This window comes from Theropithecus gelada, chromosome 16 (assembly GCF_003255815.1).
Source record: "Theropithecus gelada isolate Dixy chromosome 16, Tgel_1.0, whole genome shotgun sequence".
NCBI classification, from domain to species: Eukaryota; Metazoa; Chordata; class Mammalia; order Primates; family Cercopithecidae; genus Theropithecus; species Theropithecus gelada.
In genome coordinates, this window is record NC_037684.1 from 74,853,536 (window position 1) to 74,871,630 (window position 18,095).

The 18,095-nt window shown below is 48.6% G+C and overlaps 2 protein-coding genes across 2 annotated transcripts in view; one reads left to right on the forward strand and one right to left on the reverse strand.

Annotated features, from left to right (window-relative positions):
• LOC112609156 (proline-rich protein 18-like) overlaps positions 1-18,095 on the forward strand; it is a 30,001-nt gene that overhangs the window by 8,660 nt on the left and 3,246 nt on the right. The window lies entirely within an intron of this gene.
• ALKBH5 (alkB homolog 5, RNA demethylase) overlaps positions 1-18,095 on the reverse strand; it is a 28,783-nt gene that overhangs the window by 8,244 nt on the left and 2,444 nt on the right. The window contains exon 2 of the mRNA XM_025361617.1: positions 8,422-8,502. Coding sequence (XP_025217402.1) covers positions 8,422-8,502 — 81 coding nt within the window. The remainder of the gene's footprint in view (positions 1-8,421; positions 8,503-18,095) is intronic.

Consider the following 18,095-nt stretch of genomic DNA (forward strand, 5'->3'; position numbering starts at 1 on the left):
CCACAAAAAAAAAAAAAAAAAAAAAAAAAAAAAAAAAAAAAAAAATAAAGTGCTGGTGGGCCCTCCTCAGTGCAAGAGAGCACTGTGCAGGTGGCAGGGCCACCATTTCTGGGAAGATGGTAAACCAGCCTGCACTCAGGCCACAATGACCCTGGAGCAAGGGCAGTCCCCAGCCAGCTACCAACTACTCTCTAACTTCTGGCTCCACCTTTACCAGGCATCCTTGTGCTAAAAGCCTGGCTTTCCAACAAAGCGAGGCAGAGGCCTGTCCAAGCACCCTCTTGGGTATTTAGTGACCTGGTTCCCTAGAGCTAAGGTCTAAGCTCCAGCACCTTTGAGAATCAAACTCCCACAAAGCTCAGGCCTGTACCTCGCTGGCTTTCCTGCAATAGTACCCACTCCCCTCACAGGACTCTCCCTACCCATCTTCCAGCCTCCTGCCAACAACAGGTTTTTTTTGTTTTTTTTTTTTTTTGAGACGGAGTCTCACTCTGTCACCCAGGTTGGAGTGCTGTGGCACGATCTTGGCTCACTACAACCTCTGCCTCCTGGGTTCATGCCATTCTCCTGCCTCAGCCTCCCAAGTAGCTGGGACTACAGGCACCCGCCACCACGCCCAGCTGATTTTTTCTGTATTTTTAGTAGAGACAGGGTTTCATCGTGTTAGGATGGTCTCGATCTCCTGACCTCGTGATCTGCCTGCTTTGGCCTTCCCAAAGTGCTGGGATTACAGGCTTGAGCCACCGCGTTCAGCCAATTACTTTCTTTGAAACAAGGTCTTACCCTGTCATCCAGCCTGGAGTGCAGGGGTGGGATTACAGCTCACTGCAGCCTTGACTTCCTGGGCTGAAGCAATCCTCCTGCCTCAGGCTCACGAGTAGCTCGGACTACAGGTATATGCTACCACACCTGGTTATCTATCTATCTACCACACCTGGTTATCTATCTTATCTATCTACCTATCTATCTATCCATCTATCTACCTACCTACCTACCTACCTACCTATCTGAGATGGAATCTCACTCTGTAGCCCAAGCTGGAGAGCAGTGGTGCAATCTATCTATCTATATGAGATGGAATCAGTCTATCTAATCTAATCTATCTAATTAATCTATACATCTATCTATCTAAGATGGAGTCTCACTCTGTAGCCCAAGCTGGAGTGCAGTGGCACAATCTTGGCTCACTGCACCCTCTGCCTCCCGGGGTCAAGTGATTCTCGTGCCTCGGCCTCCCAAGTAGCTGGGACTACAGGCACGTGCTACCACGTCCGGCTAATTTTTTTGTATTTTAGTAGAGATGGGGTTTCACCATGTTTCCCAGGGTGGTCTCAAATTCCCAAGCTCAGGCGATCCGTCCACCTTGGCCTCCCAAAGTGCTGGGATTACAAGTGCAAGTCACCGCACCCAGCCAGGAGGAGTTTAGAAGACCACCTAGCATTCACAAGTTTAACCACAACTGCCCAATTTACAGGTGCTCAGGTAAGATTGCATGTGGAGAGGAGTGGCAGAGCCAGGGCAGAAGCCCAAGTCTGTCACTTCCCTGGTGATCCCATTGTACCCATATTCCTTGGGCAGGCCACAGACACATCAGAACAATCAGGCTGCCAAAAGGGCAGGGTGTATACATGTGGACACAGACTTACTGAACTAGGGAACAAATGTGAGCTAAGTCTAACCACAGGAGACACAAATCATGGAGAAAGGAGCAACATCAAGCCCTGGTCAGAGAAACCAAGAGCTAGGCACCCCTCATCCCACTGCTAAGGAATGAAGTCCAGAGTGAGACCTCCATTTCCTTCCACTGTTCATCCATCCACTCAGCCTCACCTTCAGATTGTTCTGTTCTCAGGGAGGGTCTCCTCCTGACTCCTCCAACTCTGTGGATCTAATGATCAAGTAAGCTACTGAGCTCAGCTTCCTACAATCTCTCACATGCCTTCATGGCTCCCCAGCACCCTCAACATCTCTCTACACAGCGTGAAGTTTTTTCTGTCTTAGGCCAGTGTATCAAGTCCTCCACTCCTTATCTATTCTATGCTCCAGAACAGAGTTCCTGGACTCCACGCCTCTATAAAGAGCATCTCTTCTGACTGAACTATCTTTGCCCCTGAGCCTCCTTCTATGCTGGCTAAGGCCCAAGCATCCTTGACTACCTTCAGGTGGCAATTCTCTGGAAAGTCTTCTCTGACCAGTTCCTGGTGAGATGCTAAATGTCTGCCTTTTCCCAAAGGACAAAAGAGAACAGGAACCCATACAAACCCCATTCCAGGCACTAGCACAGAGCCTAGCGCACATCAGCTTAGGTTACCACTTGGCAAAGGGATCTCCAGCTGCTTTTCCCAGCTTCAGATCACTCTGAGCTGAGTTCCACTTGACCAAAAGCAAATAAATGGGCTATATATACTGCTTTGTGCCACTTTATCTGGTTACCTGGAGAGTACCAATCTCAAGAATACAAGTCTCACAGTGCAATCCTGAGGGCCTCCTAGAAACTAAGGGATTGGGTGCCCTAGTCACCAACTAAAGGCCCCAAAGACCCATAAGCCATCTCTTGAGAATCAAATGTTGACCTAAGGAAGGCCTCCTTCCCTCTTTCATTCCTCATCTACGTAAGTCCCCTATATTTCCCTGCCTCCTAGCCTCTGAGCTTACCATTTCTGCCTGGCTAGCAATTTCTAGCTCAGGGGCCAGATCTACCAAGCTCGCCTTTACCTTCCCTCCCGCTAAGCTGGATGTAATTTTTTTTTTTTTTTTTGAGACAGAGTCTTGCTCTGTCTCCCAGGCTGGAGTGCAATGGTGCCATCTCGGCTCACTGCAACCTCCGCCTCCCGGGTTCAAGTGGTTGTCCTGCCTCAGCTTCCTGAGTATCTGGGATCACAGACACCTACGACTATGCCCAATTAATTCTTGTATTTTTAGTATTTTCATCATGTTAGTCAGGCTGGTCTTGAACTCTTGACCTCAGGTGATCCACCTGCCTCGCCCTCCCAAAGTGCTGGGATTACCGGTGTGAGTCACTACGCCCAACCTGGGTTTTTGGGTTTTTGCAGGGCCTGCAGAGAATACCCTGTGCTTTTACACCTTTTACACCTCTGCTTTGTGTTGGAATGGCATGGAAAGTGCAAACTTATTACATGTGAAGCACCAAGGGGACACTAAATTTCCTGCGGTGCCCACCTCAAGTGCCTTGTACATAGTAGATACTTGATGTTTCCCTCAAGTCAGAAATCCTTGCTCAAAGGTCATTCCAACTAGCAAGATGACCTGAGACAGCTCACTTCCTATCTGAGCCCCTTTCCAAACAGAGTTCACACCTTCTAGTTTCAGGGTTAGTATGTGGATGCTTGGCACAGGGTAGCTAGCAAGGCCTACCAGGAGCAGAAGCACAGAGTGCACTAGTGTAGGAGTACTAGGGAATCATGGAAAAACGGGAAGACTCCCCTCACAAATGAATTATTATATCCAAGAAGTTTGTCAGCCTCTTGGTTATCTAACTAGTAATTTAGAACTTTAACCACACCTCCAGTGAGGTTAGGTCCAGCTTCCCCTTCCAGGGTTACCAACAATTATAGAGAAAAGACTTGCAAGTTGGGGCAGCTTGCCCTCGGTCGGCTGGGAGACAGCAACATTCAGGAAGTTTGGGGGTGCTGAGGCACCTCAAAGAGCCGACTAGCCTGTAGCTGCTGCCTCACCCCACTCTCTGTAGAGTGCCCCCTACATACTCGTAACACTCTCCCCAATCAACACAATTCTCTACTTGCACAGTAGAGGCAAGAAAGCCCTTCTGTATCTGAGCTCCAGTTTCCTAACTCAAAGCATCCATCCCAATGACACACTGGGGAAAAGGGCGGAACTTGGGGTACTCCACTGTGCAAACCACCAAGGAACCACAAGACCCAGGTTCCAGGTCTCATTCAGCCATTTACTGGCTAAGTTGTGAGATCAAACATTATAACACCAAGGGACAGTCTGAGGATTCCACTCTGGGGAGGCTCTTAAAGGGTCACTTCCAGCCTTCCCGTGAGAAACAAGGGCACATGTGCACGAAGACTCGGCACCACCCATGTTCACAGAAGCTGCATTCTGTCCAACCAGAAAGCACTTGGCAGCCGCCCACCCGTTTCCTTCCATGAGGCCCTTAAAAAGACCTTTCCAGCTCTGACTGACCTGAGCTGGTGACAGAGTTCCCAGGGTCTCCCCCAGCAGCCTGTGCAATCTTTATCTGAACTTATGAGAAGGCAGGACAGGCTCTAACTCCTCTACCATAATCAGGGCCAGGCTCAGTGCCCAGATTCTACCCACTGTAACACAACCTCACCAGAAGACATCAAACCAGCCAGGTATCTTCCAAGACCACATCCTACTTATCTCTGGGCAATGCCTGGGCCAAGATGCTCCCCCTTTTTAACCTGTCACAACCCGTCCTTCCCCAAGACAAGCCCATGTAGCTACTCTAGACCTGCTCCTCACTGGCCTGAATTGTTCTCCACACTAGTTGATGCCTCTTCTGGGCTGCACTTCATGCTAGGCCCCAGATGAACAGGGATCTCCTTAGTCCTACAGAATACAGACTTGAAAATTCACAATGGCAAGCGTATGAGCTATGACAGTCCAAACAGGGGTGTGTGTATGTGTCTGCATGTGTGCTGAAAGGGCTTTAGGTGATGCTAAAATGCTAAAGGGCTTTTTATATGATGCTTTCTGCACGTCAAAATGGTCAATCTGAGCGATGAAAAATGACTAGGTTATTTGAAGAGCTGGTTATCATGTAGGTTATCTGGGGAGTTGGGATATGAATTAGAAGATGAACATGTTAGATGAGAAGGCATTCCCAATGGAGGCCACACTACTACAAGAGTCCACGACACAAGTCCATGAACCATAACAGGAGCTGCAGATACTTTAGAGTTCCCCACAGTTGTGCACTTCCCCAGCTCAGCTGCCCGGGGAAGCTGGGACATCCTCCCACTCTTCTCCAGTCCCCTTACACCAAAGCTCTGTGCTTCTGCCCTCCAGCCCAGTCTGTGAATGGTTCCTGGGCCCACTCAAGTCAGAAGGTAGAAGAGTCTCAGTCACGCAACAACAGCCATTCCCAAGGTCAAGCCACTGCCAGGGGCCCAGCTGGCTAAAAAGCTTCCCAGGGAGCTGATTAACGATGCAGACTCTTAGCTGTGCTGAGGAGCATCTGACTCAGCTGGACTGGGCGGCCAGGTATGGGAGTCACCCTTCAAGAAAAAAGTAGCAGTTAGAAGACTGACACTCCAGCTACGGCCACTACCACCTGCATATCTAGTTAAGATTTCCCCAAAAAGGCCGGGCGCGGTGGCTCACGCCTGTAATCCCAGCACTTTGGGAGGCTGAGGCGGGCGGATCACAAGGTCAGGAGATCGAGACCACGGTGAAACCTCGTCTCTACTAAAAATACAAAAAATTAGCCGGGCGCGGTTGTGGGCGCCTGTAGTCCCAGCTACTCGGGAGGCTGAGGCAGGAGAATGGCGGGAACCCGGGAGGCGGAGCTTGCAGTGAGCTGAGATCCGGCCACTGCACTCCAGCCTGGGCGACAGAGCGAGACTCCGTCTCAAAAAAAAAAAAAAAAAAAAAAAAAAAAGATTTCCCCAAAATAAGCTACTATGAGAAGATGAGAGGAACACTTGGGAAGTTACTGCTCTGGTTCTATATAACATTAGAAGCTCCTCTCTAGGTTCCTGGCCTGGGCAGGCCACCCATCCCTGGCTGCAGCTGGAGGTACCAGGTACAGCCTGAGAAGAAATGACTGTGGAGGAGAGGCTAAAAGAGTGCTACACTCTGGACTCCATTATTTCTGAGTTCTGGCCTGTGCCGGAAATCACAGAAAAATAAAGTAGAAGGCAGATAAAAACCCTTCCCTTCCTCTGGCAAATTCTGGGAATAGTCTTAGGCTAGAAAAGAAAGGCTGCCAACTACCAAGTCGACCCAAGTTTCTGGAGCTCCCATATGTATTCAGTGCTCTGCCTGTACTATAGGACTGTCGAACAGGTATGGATCATACCCATTTACTATAGTTAAAACAGACTAAAAGTTTTGACTTGACAAAGTGGCAAAGCCACACCAAAGAAACTTCACCACTACATTATTCTGGAGTTAAGGGCCCAAAGGACCAGGAGGCCAAAGTTATTGTTTACTGACTAAAGTTGATGAGCCAGAAAAAATTACCAATGACCAAAGCTGGAACAATCTGGGCATAAAATAAATTCCCAGAAGTCCGTACTTATATAAAATTATACTTATATAAATAAATCATTGAATAAATGAGGAAGAGCAGACCAATCCCCCTGCAGAAGAATTCTAAATAACTCACCTGGATGCTTCCCCTCAAGGAGATGGTGCTAACTCCCACACTCTAACTGTGGGCATGCATGGTGACCTCCTTCCTAAGGGTACAGTATGGATAAGGAAAAACAGTAATTTTACAGTGGAAAACCTGACAAACAGTGCATCAGCCAGGTGATCAATATCAATAGTGATAAGTTACATTGATAGTATGTATTCTTGGTATGTAGTAAAAATGGCATGCATTTTACCATAAAAACATTAGACAAATCCCAATTGAGAGACGTTCTATACAATATCTAACCAGTCGATATGTTCAAGAATAAGGCAGGCCGGGCGCGGTGGCTCACATCTGTAATCCCAGCACTTTGGGAGGCCAAGGCAGGCGAACCACTTGAAGTTAGAAGTTAGAGACCAGCCTGGCCAACATCTGCACGAAAAAATTTAAAAAGTAAGCTGGGTGTTGTGGCACACGCCTATAGTTCCAGCTACTCAGAAGGCTGAGGCACAAAATTACTTGAACCTGGGACGCAGAGGTTGCAGTGAGCCGAGATGGCGCCATGCATTCCAATCTAGGCGATAGAGTGAGACCCTGTCTCAAACAAACAAACAAACAAACAAAAAAAGGAATAAGGCAAAGTCTGAGAAACTGTTATAGCCAAGAGGAGTCTAAGAGGATATGTCGACTAAATGTAATGTAGGATGATCTTGGGACAGAAAAAGGACATTAGGAAAAATGTAAGGAAATCGAAATAAAGTAGGGACTTTAGTTAATATACCAATAAAAAATTAAATAGGGGAAATGGGATGCAGAGTACATGGGAACTCTGTACTATCACAATTGTCTATAAATCTAAAACTATTCTAAAAAATAAAGTTTACCCAGCACTTTGGGAGGCCGAGGCGGGTGGATCACGAGGTCAGGAGATCGAGACCATCCTGGCTAACATGGTGAAACCCCGTCTCTACTAAAAATACAAAAAACTAGCCGGGCGTGGTGGCGGGCGCCTGTAGTCCCAGCTACTCGGAGGCTGAGGCAGGAGAATGGCGTGAACCTGGGAGGCGGAGCTTGCAGTGAGCCGAGATCGCGCCACTGCACTCCAGCCTGGATGACACAGCGCGAGACTCCGTCTCAAAAAAAAATAAAATAAAATAAAGTTTAATAAAAAGAAGGAAGAAAGAAGAAAGACAGCAAGTGATATGTGTCAAGCCTTGTTTTGCTCTGCTCACTGACTTCTATGACTCTGGGCAATCACCTATCCTCTCTGGAACTCTTTTCAAAAGGCAGGCTTGAACCAGGTATGGTGGCACATGCCTGTTGTCCCAGCTATTCGGGAGGCTGAAGCAGGAAGGTAACTTGAGTCCAGGACTTTGAGGATGCAGTGAGCTACAAAGGCCAATGGCACCACTGCATTCCAGCCTGAGCAAGAGTAAGACTTTTTCTTTAAAAAAAAAAAAAAAAAAGCAGGGAGGGCGGTGGGGCAGGCTTGTCTTGATCCAATGTCTGTAGGGCTATAGCTTCTTCCACTCACTCCGTCTAAGAAATAAATGCTGGTGAAGCCAGGTTTGCTGATGTTAATTAGCGCATCCAATTCTCTCCCCAGAGAAGAGCCATAAGCCATGATTCTGCTGAATACTATATCCTAACCTCCCACCCTTGTCTCCTCTCTTCACTCCCTGTTCTTCCCAGCAGTGAAAACCCAGGCATTTTTAAAGCAGGCTGCTAAAGGCACAGTCTAAAAATAATCACCAAGAATACGTGTGACAAATAAGGACCAAGGAGGTGAGGAATAGAGCGCTAAGGGGTGGAGTGAAGTTTGGAAGAATGTTGCCCAAATCTTGTCTCAAGATTATACCCACAAATATTGGGAGTATATGCTTTTGTTCAGTCCTAAACTCCCTAAATAGTCAGAGAACTTAATTTTCTGATAAAAAGACAAAACAACTTTATCCTCACAGGATTCAAATAAAAAGTAAGACAACTTAATAGTTCTGCTCTCTAGTCTGCCACGCCACTGATACGTAGGAGCTGAGTTCTAAGTGGACCCAGAGCTACATCTCCAGAGAGGCCTGCAGGTAAGGCAGAAGGTCAGACATCAAGGCACTTACTTCCTGAGGATGATGACTGCTCGGCGCTCCTTGATGTCCTGAGGCCGTATGCAGTGAGTGATTTCATCAGCAGCATATCCACTGAAAAGAAACAGAGAACATGTGACCATGAAGAGTAGACAGACAACCGAAGTTCCTGGGGGATATAACAGGACAGGAATATGGCCTAGGTCTTATGGCTGCTCTCTACTCATTACTTGAGTTTCAAGGATCTACATGTAGGGGAGTATCATATTAAGCTCCAGGATGCTTTTGCCAAGAGACTGTAATACTCAAGGAAAAACCTGGTATGAGGCAAAGGAGACCCCTTGGCCACTTAAGGCAGAGGCCCGAAGCAAGTCTCTCCCTGAACATGCCAGGAGCCCTTTTTAAAAAGCGTACTCCAGAGAGTACACTGCATCTTCTCTTCATTCTCCCTCCCTTTAGCAGGTAGAGAAAGCCAAAGCAGCCACTGATAACACTGACTCACCAGGGAGAGCTAGCACTGCCTCATTCCAAAACAAGAGTGTCTACTTTAAGTCTCCTTTTGGGGGGATCCAAAATTTTGAAGACAGCTGTGTCTGAGTATTTTAAGAATTTCCGGCTGGGCATGGTGGCTCACGCCTGTAACCCTAGCACTCTGGGAGGCCGAGGTGGGCAGATCACCTGAAGTCAGGAGTTCAAGACTAGCCTGGCCAACATGGTGAAACCCCGTCTCTATTAAAAATACAAAAATTAGCCAGGAGTGGTGGCAGGCGCCTGTAATCCCAGCTACTCAGGAGGCTGAGGCAGAAGAAACGCTTGAACCCAGGAGGCAGAGGTTGCAGTGAGCCGAGATCACACCACTGCACCTGAGCAACAGAGCGAGACTCCGTCTGGTATCTATTTATTTTCAACAAGTTGTATGACTTTTAAAACTGCTCAGAGACCAACTAATGTGGGTATGACTGTCCTCTTCTCAGTTAGCTCATTCCAATTTGAAACTCTGGAAGCAAGCTCCGAGCCTCCAAAGCCCCTTACATGCTATCACTGGAAGCATGGCAGCCACAAGACACTCCCACTCCAAGTTACTCTACTGAGCTTCAGCAGTTCTACACACCCAGAAACTCACTCAGCCACAGGCCTAGTAGGACAAGTATGGCTTAGTTTCCCTACCTGCCCCTGTACCACAAACCCTTCTCTCATGGATACTGATCAGCTCCCTTCTCAAAGGCTAGTTACATAGACACAAACTTAACTATTAAAAACACTGCAGGCCTGGAAAGGACCCCTCAAGATGGCGAGGCTGGCCAAACCTCAGATCTAATAACTGAATGCAAGAGCCAGTAAGAGATACAAAGTCAGACTGCTTCAGGCTCAGCCTTAAGGAGGCACCTCTGATTTGGAAATCTGATTTGAGCTCATGCTGGGGATAGAACAAACCTTTATTTTACTTAATTTTTTTTTTTTTTTTTGGAGACAGAGTCTTGCTCTGTCACCCAGGCTGGAATGCAGTGGCACAATCTCGGCTCACTGCAACCTCTGCCTACCGGGTTCAAGCGATTCTCCTGCCTCAGCCTCCTGAGTAGCTGGGACTACAGATGCGCGCCACCACGTGTGTCTAATGTTTGTTATTTTCAGTAGAGATGGGGTTGCACTATGTTAGTCAGGCTGGTCTTGAACTCCTGACCTCGTGATCCGTCTGCCTTGGCCTCCCAAAGTACTGGGATTACAGGTGTGAGCCACCATGCCTGGCCCAAACCTTTATTTTATAGATTCCACACCTTCTCCCTCAAGATGCTCCTAGACAAGAATTTTCAAAATTTTCTCCATGAACACCAGTCCCATAAGAGACAGTGGACAGGCTGGGCACTGTGGCTCACGCCTGTAATCCCAGTACCTTGGGAAGCCAAGGTGGGTGTGTTGTCTGAGGTTAGGAGTTCGCAACCTGACCAGTCTGGCCAACATGGTGAAACCCCGTCTCTTCAAAAATTAGCCAGGCATGATGGCAGGTGCCTGTAATACCAGCTACTGCGGAGGCTGAGGCAGGAGAATGGCTGAACCCAGGAGGTAGAGGTTGCAGTGAGCCGAGATAGTGCCACTGCACTCCAGCCTGGGTGACAGAGTGAGACTCTGTCTCACACACGCACACAAAAAAGACAGTGGACAAATGTCTATAGTGAAATCAATTGCAAAATACTGATGAGAGTTTCAAAAAGCATTACTTAAAGCACACGAGAATCACTACAGCAAAAGAACCCACTGAATTTGTTCAAGCACTGACCAAAGAAACTTCTCTCAAATAATACCTGTTAATACCCATCAGCCCACAATGAGAAGAATCACACAGGAGTTAGGGAGTTGAAGAGACCTGGGTTCAAATGTGAGCTTGTCTCCTACTAGCTTTGTGACCTTGTGTTAACTCACATGCTGAACCTAAAAACCTGTACAGCTTCTTCATCTGTAATAAGGAGAACAGTAGGTTCTTGGGTATTCATCTTTTCATGCTTTATAATTTAGCTGTTCTTTTGCTGCTACTAAGATTACAAGATTTTAAAAACGGTTACAGGGCCTTCTCCCTTCGAGGCAGAACAGCAGCATTATATGACTACATGATTGACACTCCTGGAAAGGGGTGGTGAGAGGCCTACCTGCAGGGCTGTTGCGAGAATTAAGTCAGATAATGCAGGGTGCCTGACACCCTACAATCTTTACTGAGCACTCTGACAAGTCAGAGGGCCCTGGACTATCCTGGGGCGAGCCAGAGCCCTGGATTCAGGGTCTGCCAAAGAGACACGGTCCGGGCTCCCCCTGCAGGGATCTGCCAGTAGTGGGGGCCTCCTGGGCCCCATTTCCAGAGCTAGGAACTCTAGTTCTCATCCTATGCTTTTATCATTCCACACTGGAGGAATGGGGGTCTAGACTGCAAGACCGTCCCATGTATACACACAGGACTTTCCCAAAGAGCTGTCAAAGGTCCCAAAGGCACTTTTTTTTTTTCTAAAGACAGAGTCTCACTCTGTTGCCCAGGCTGGAGTGCAGTGGCACAATCTCAGCTCACTGTAACCTCCACCTCCCAGGTTCAAGCGATTCTCCTGCCTCAGCCCCCCAAGTAACTGGGACTACAGGTGTGTACACCACACCCAGCTAATTTTTGTATGTTTAGTGAAGACGGTTTCCCCATGTTGGCCAGGCTGGTCTTGAACTCCTGACCGCACGTGATCCACCCACCTCAGCCTCCCAAAGTGCTGGGATTACAGGCGTGAGCCCCTGTGCTCGGCCCCAGAGGCACATTTCTAAGTCCTGAATCTGTGGCGCTGGCTATAGGCAACCTTCCCTGCCACTGACAAGTGTTATCAATCTGTTTGACTTGGCTATACACATAACCAAGGGCTGACTTCCCATCTCCAACAAGGAACCACTTTTCTTTTTTTTTTTTTTTTTTTTGAGACGGAGTCTTGCTCTGTCACCCAGGCTGGAGTGCTGTGGCCGGATCTCAGCTCACTGCAAGCTCCGCCTCCCGGGTTCCCGCCATTCTCCTGCCTCAGCCTCCGGAGTAGCTGGGACTACAGGCGCCCGCCACCTCGCCCGGCTAGTTTTTTTTGTATTTTTTAGTAGAGACGGGGTTTCACCGTGTTCACCAGGATGGTCTCGATCTCCTGACCTCGTGATCCGCCCGTCTCGGCCTCCCAAAGTGCTGGGATTACAGGCTTGAGCCACCGCGCCCGGCCGGAACCACTTTTCTTAATGCAGTTCTGGAGCAAATCCAGATGTTTGTCAAAGCTTGACTGCCCACATGCTCCCTGACCCCATCCCCCAAGGGGCTCTAGAACAAACAATAAGCCATGTCAGGTTCCTGCCATGGAGCCCAGGCCTCGGAAGAACTAGTGTGGAGGTAGGGCTGCACAGGCCCACAAAAATGACTTTGGCACTGACACAACCTGGAAGGCTCATTAGTACTGGTCTTCTAGAACTTTCTAGCAGCTATGACACAGCCCATTGACCCTTCTTCAGAGTATCCAGCTGCTCTGGCAACATGAGCTTCAAGTCCTGATTAAGGGAAGCTCTCCTGGCCAATCTCACAAAGTGTCGAGCAGAGACCACAGGGCATTATTTACTATTAAGGAACCTACTTGCTACAGGAGAAATTCAAAGTCTCAGTCTGCCAGCTTGCAACTTAATATGCCCTGGGTCCAGCCCTACTGCTGGCATGAAAAGTTCCAGGACCTCTTGCTCTTTTGTTTTCACAGGGAAAGGAGAGGAGGAAATACCTTATGCTGTCCGACTTGCCTGCTCCCTGCCTGGGCTGAGCCCCCCAGCCCTAGCAGCATTGACTAGTATGTTGCAAATGTCACCCACTAGTCCTATACCTCAGAGTGACTCTCAAAGGAGCTGACATGTCTATGTCCTCTTCTGGGAGCCTTTCCCTGACTCCTCAGACTGGGTTCCCCCTACACTGCTCAACCACACCCTCTCATGCCTCTCTGCTACTTCATCTGCCTTGTGGAAATTGTGTCTTCCCTTCAAGACAAAGCTCTTCAAAGGCCTTACTCATCCCTGCACAATGACACTAAATGAAATGTGTGTTGAGCTGAACTATTCTACCACTTAGAACTGCTTCTGAGGCCGGGCGTGGTGGCTCAAGCCTGTAATCCCAGCACTTTGGGAGGCCGAGATGGGCGGATCACGAGGTCAGGAGATCGAGACCATCCTGGCTAACACAGTGAAACCCCGTCTCTACAGACGACAGAGCGAGACTCCGTCTCAAAAAAAAAAAAAAAGAACTGCTTCTGCCTCTGCAAAACAAAGATCACAGCAAGCCCCTCCTCAGAAGATTAGGAGCAACTTAACTGAGGTGTCTGAAAAATTTTTTTTTTTTTTTTTGAGACGGAGTCTCGCTCCGTCGCCCAGGCTGGAATGCAGTGGCCGGATCTCAGCTCACTGCAAGCTCCGCCTCCCAGATTCACGCCATTCTCCTGCCTCAGCCTCCCGAGTAGCTGGGACTACAGGCGCCCGCCACCAGGCCTGGTTAATTTTTTCTGTTTTTAGTAGACGGGGTTTCACCGTGTTAGCCAGGATGGTCTCGAGCTCCTGACCTTGTGATCCACCCACCTCGGCCTCCCAAAGTGCTGGGATTACAGGCATGAGTCACCGCACCCGGCCGCCTTTTTTTTTTTTGAGACGAGTCTCACTCTGTTGCCTAGGCTGGAATGCAGTAGTGTGATCTCGGCTCACTGCAACCTCCACCTCCTGGGTTCAAGCAATTCTCTGCCTCAGCCTCCTGAGTAGCTGGGATTACAGGCGCCTGCCACCACACCCAGCTAATTTTTCTATTTTTAATAGAGACAGAGTCTCACCATCTTGGCTATTCTTGTCTTGAACTCCTGACCTCAGGTTATCCACCCGCCTTGGCCTCCCAAAGTGCTGGGATTACAGGCGTGAGGCACAGCGTCCAGCCCTGAAAAACTCTTTGAAGGGACTATGTACATCTCTCCTCTAGGGGACAGTCTTGGAAACTGAGTTGTTATGACACATTTCCAAGATGGCCACCATTTCCCATCTACTCCATGGCCTGCCTAGGCCAGGATGAACCAGAGATGGAGGGACTGGCCAAGATCCCAGCCTGGTGACTGTCTCTCTCCGGCTATGGCTGCCTGCCTTACTGACAGGCCCGCAGGCCAAGAAGGTCAGGCTTGGGGGGGGGGGGGGGGCAGCAGACTAGCCACCTGGAACCAGGGGCAGGATTGTGAGATCAGGCTCAATTATTTACCAGACCTATGCCTCCAAGACGACACATGGTCTAACTTTATGAGAAATCCTGGGGCTTTCTGAATCCAGAGGGAAGGTCAACCTGCCGAGTCCCAATTCTGTATACACCAAGATACAGACAGTGTACTAAACACAGAAGGTAGCCCATCTCCTGAGACACTTTTAGCTAAATTTCAAGCATTCAGTAGATGACAAAGATTCAATCTTCTGTAACAACTCTATGGCATCATTAGACCGGTTTTGCTGATGAGGAAAACTGAGGCCCCAAAAAGATTAATTTGCCCGAAGTCAAACAGTGAAAATGGTGGTGCTGTAACTCTAACCAAGTTTGCCATCAAACTTCCTGGATTCTGTTGTAGAGGCGGTAGGGAAAAAAGTCATCTGCGTTTCCTGGTAACAAGCCTGTCCTGGGGGCCTTGCTGGCCTCACTGAAAGGCACATGCACACCCACTAGCCCTATGGAAACCCTCACCAAAGGGCACATGCACACCCTCTAGCCCCATTTGCAAAGATGAGCTTATATCCCCCAGAGAACTAGCAGTGTATTAGTGAAGGCTATCCACCTACTACTGGCCAGCCAGCTGTGAAGTTTTTTTTTTTTTGAGACGGAGTCTTGCTCTGCTGGGAGTTCAGTGGCATGATCTCAGCTCACTGCAAGCTCTGCCTCTCGGGTTCATGCCATTCTGCCACCTCAACCTCCCGAGTAGCTGGGACTACAGGCATCCGCCACCACAGCCGGCTCATTTTGTTTTTGTATTTTTAGTAGAGACACGGTGAAACCGTGTTAGCCAGGATGGTCTCGTTCTGACCTCGTGATCCACCCGCCTTGGCCTCCCAAAGTGCTGGGATTACAGGTGTGAGCCACCGTGCCTGGCCTTGAAATTTTTTTTTTTTTTTTTTTTTTGAGACGGAGTCTCACTCTACCAGAGTGGATTGCTCAATCTCGGCTCACTACAACCTCCACCTCCCAGGTTCAAGTGATTCTCCTGCCTCAGCCTCCTGAGTAGGTGGGATTACAGGCACACAGCACACTACCACGCCCGGCTAACTTTTGTATTATTAGTAGAGATGGGGTTTCACCATGTTGGTGAGGTTGGTCTCAAACTCTTGACCTCGTAATCCATCTACCTTGGCCTCCCAAAGCGCTGGGACCACAGGCATGAGCCACCGAGCCCAGCCAGCTCTGAAATTTTTATGGCCTATTTATTCTCTGCTTGCTCTGAACTTCATGATTAACACCATGGTTCACTGCTAGCTTCCTTTCTTTTACCGTCCTCTGACTTCTTGTCAGGCCTTGGCAGCAACAAGGGCAGCCAACCCCCCTGGCCCAGAGCTCCTCCTGACGGTGCACAGCTCTGACTTCATCCTGTGGTTCCTCCCCCTCCAGTGGAATCAGAAAAGTCCACACAAGAGATGTGGCCCAGGACCTATCTGCCCTACTTTCCCAACTATTTTAAGCCAGAAAGCTAAATTTTGCTTTCACCAGCTGAACAAAATCAGACTTATTCCAGAACTGACAGGGGTGCCCACTCTACCCAATACCAACTGTTAACTGGAAGAGTCACAGGCTGAGCTCACCAGTGCGTGCCCTGTGCCTGGGTGATACACAATCATTTTCAGACGGCTGGCCTAGGCCTGGGTCTCTGGCATGTGGCCACCCCACCACAGACCATGTAGCAGTGATTAAAGATAGCAGCAAGTAAGCAATTAGCCTTGAGGTAATTATTCTAATTAGTCCAATCGGAGTCTGTTTTAATCTGCCCCATGCAGCCAACAGGGAATAGGAGAATGAATGACAGATGAAGTGATACGAAGATAAAAAATATTTCCCTAAAGAACAGCATTAAGAGGGGATCCACCCAGGTCTAACATGGGAAGGTTACAAACGACAACCGATAACTAGGTTTGGAAAGGAGTCTGAAGCACTTCCAGAAGATTCTGTGATGCCTTGCTCTAAATGCCCAGGTTTAGACACTGCTGAGTCAATGTGACGCACCAACATCCATGCTGATCACTATTAAACATAAAATTGCATTCCTGCCATGCGGTCTTAGACGGGTACAGACACCATTGCCACCACCACCAACTGAAGTCTGACTAAGATGTCTACTACTAGAATCCCTCCCCATCTGCACCGCACCACTGTTTTCACCAGCCCCTCCCCTCCAATCTGCAGCTTTACTGCTCATCACCTCTGCGCTAGGATCTGTAGCAGGAAACGAGAGAAAGCACCACTTCTTACCAGCTTATATGCAGGATCTGATGAGGGGCAGGTGTTCACTCACCTGCATACCAGGTAAGCTAAGGAAGCAGGTGCAGGAAGATTTAATTAGTGGAAGGGTCCAGACTTTAGAGCAGTGATTCTCAACTATGGATTCTGCACTTCCCCTGCCTTGGCATTTGGCAGTGTCTGGATACTTTCTGGTTGTCATAAAAAACACTATTGGCACCTAGGAGATAGAAGCCAGGAATGCTGCTAAACAGTCTACAATGCACGAACAGCCCCACACAATGAAGCATTATTGAGCCCTGAATAACAATAGCACTGTTGAGAAGCCCTGATCTAGAGTTCACCAGAGCATCCTCAACCACAGTCTCTACTAATGAACTCCATCTGCCTCCCATCAACATCCACCCCCTCTTACCTATGGCTACTCCTATTACCGCAGTCAAAGATACCGCCGTTGTGTACTTTCTCCATCTGTCTCTGCTTGGCTCATTCCTAGTCACTTTTCACATTCCAGTTCACTTCCTCCCCTAAACTTCCAACGCTCTAAAGTGGGAAAGATGTCCCCCTTTAGTGTGCTTCTGCAGTTACCTTCCTGGGCTATAACTTATCCTCCTGTCTGAGGCCTCCATGGGGCTTGAACTCCATGATGGGAAACTGCCATGTTTTGGGTTCCACCAGATCCCTAGTTCCTTCCCCAGTGAGAGAGCAGGGGATCACTGAGTGGTTGTATATGAAAGCAAGCACCGAGTTAAGTACCTACCCCGTGCCAGGCCCTATCTTAGACAACAAATCACCACATTTAATTCTAATAGGCTTCGGAAGTTGGCATCATCCCCACTTACAGATGGGAAAGCCAGCTCAGAGAACGCCTACAAGATCCCAAAGCAAATAAGAGAAAAGCTGGATTCAAAGCCTGGGGCAGCACTTTTCAGGACATCGCTGAGCCTCCCACACTAACTCCACAGCCAAGTCTGAATCCAGAAGGGGTTGACAGGGACTGGGAAAGCTTTAGGACTTTACTATTCTGAGGAAAAGATGAAGAGAATTTTCCTGATGATGCAATCCCGTTGCTGATCACTAACAGACCTGCATACTAAGAACTCGAAACTTCTGTTCTTAAATGCAGGGTGTGCATGTGTTAAGGAGAGGAGTAGTCCCAAAACCAAAAAAATGCCTTGTGATCCCCTCATTAGGCACCAGACCACTACTAGACCTCCTGACAACCACCCTGAGGTCCAATGACTACGCAGAAAATTAGTATCCCACTAAGAGACCAAATGGTCCTTGTGTGAGGTAATTTCAGCACTGAGAACCCTTCAACAGGGTCAGACCCCAACCTGCCTTACACAGTGAGCACGCTGGAAGGGTGTGTCCTGGAAATCCCATGTTAAAGCATTCTGCCAAGACATCCATCTAGGAGCGCCATGAAGATTTGAGAAGCCCAGAAGGCCATGATAAGAAGGTATCTGACAGGTAAGCTGTCCTCTAGGTTTCAGATGCCTAAGGAGTCACAGTATCCCTTCTGCTACTACTGACTTCCCAGATTCCCATCAGGAGGTCTTGGACATCACAAGGCTCTGCTGCCAACCCCAACATGGAAAGAGCCTCAGCTGTTCGACTCAAATGAGACAGATGACCTCCCCTCATGATATGAAGAGGGCACCAGGGACACTGCTTCTCCTTATGACTTTGGCCCTACTGACTCACTTCAGAACCT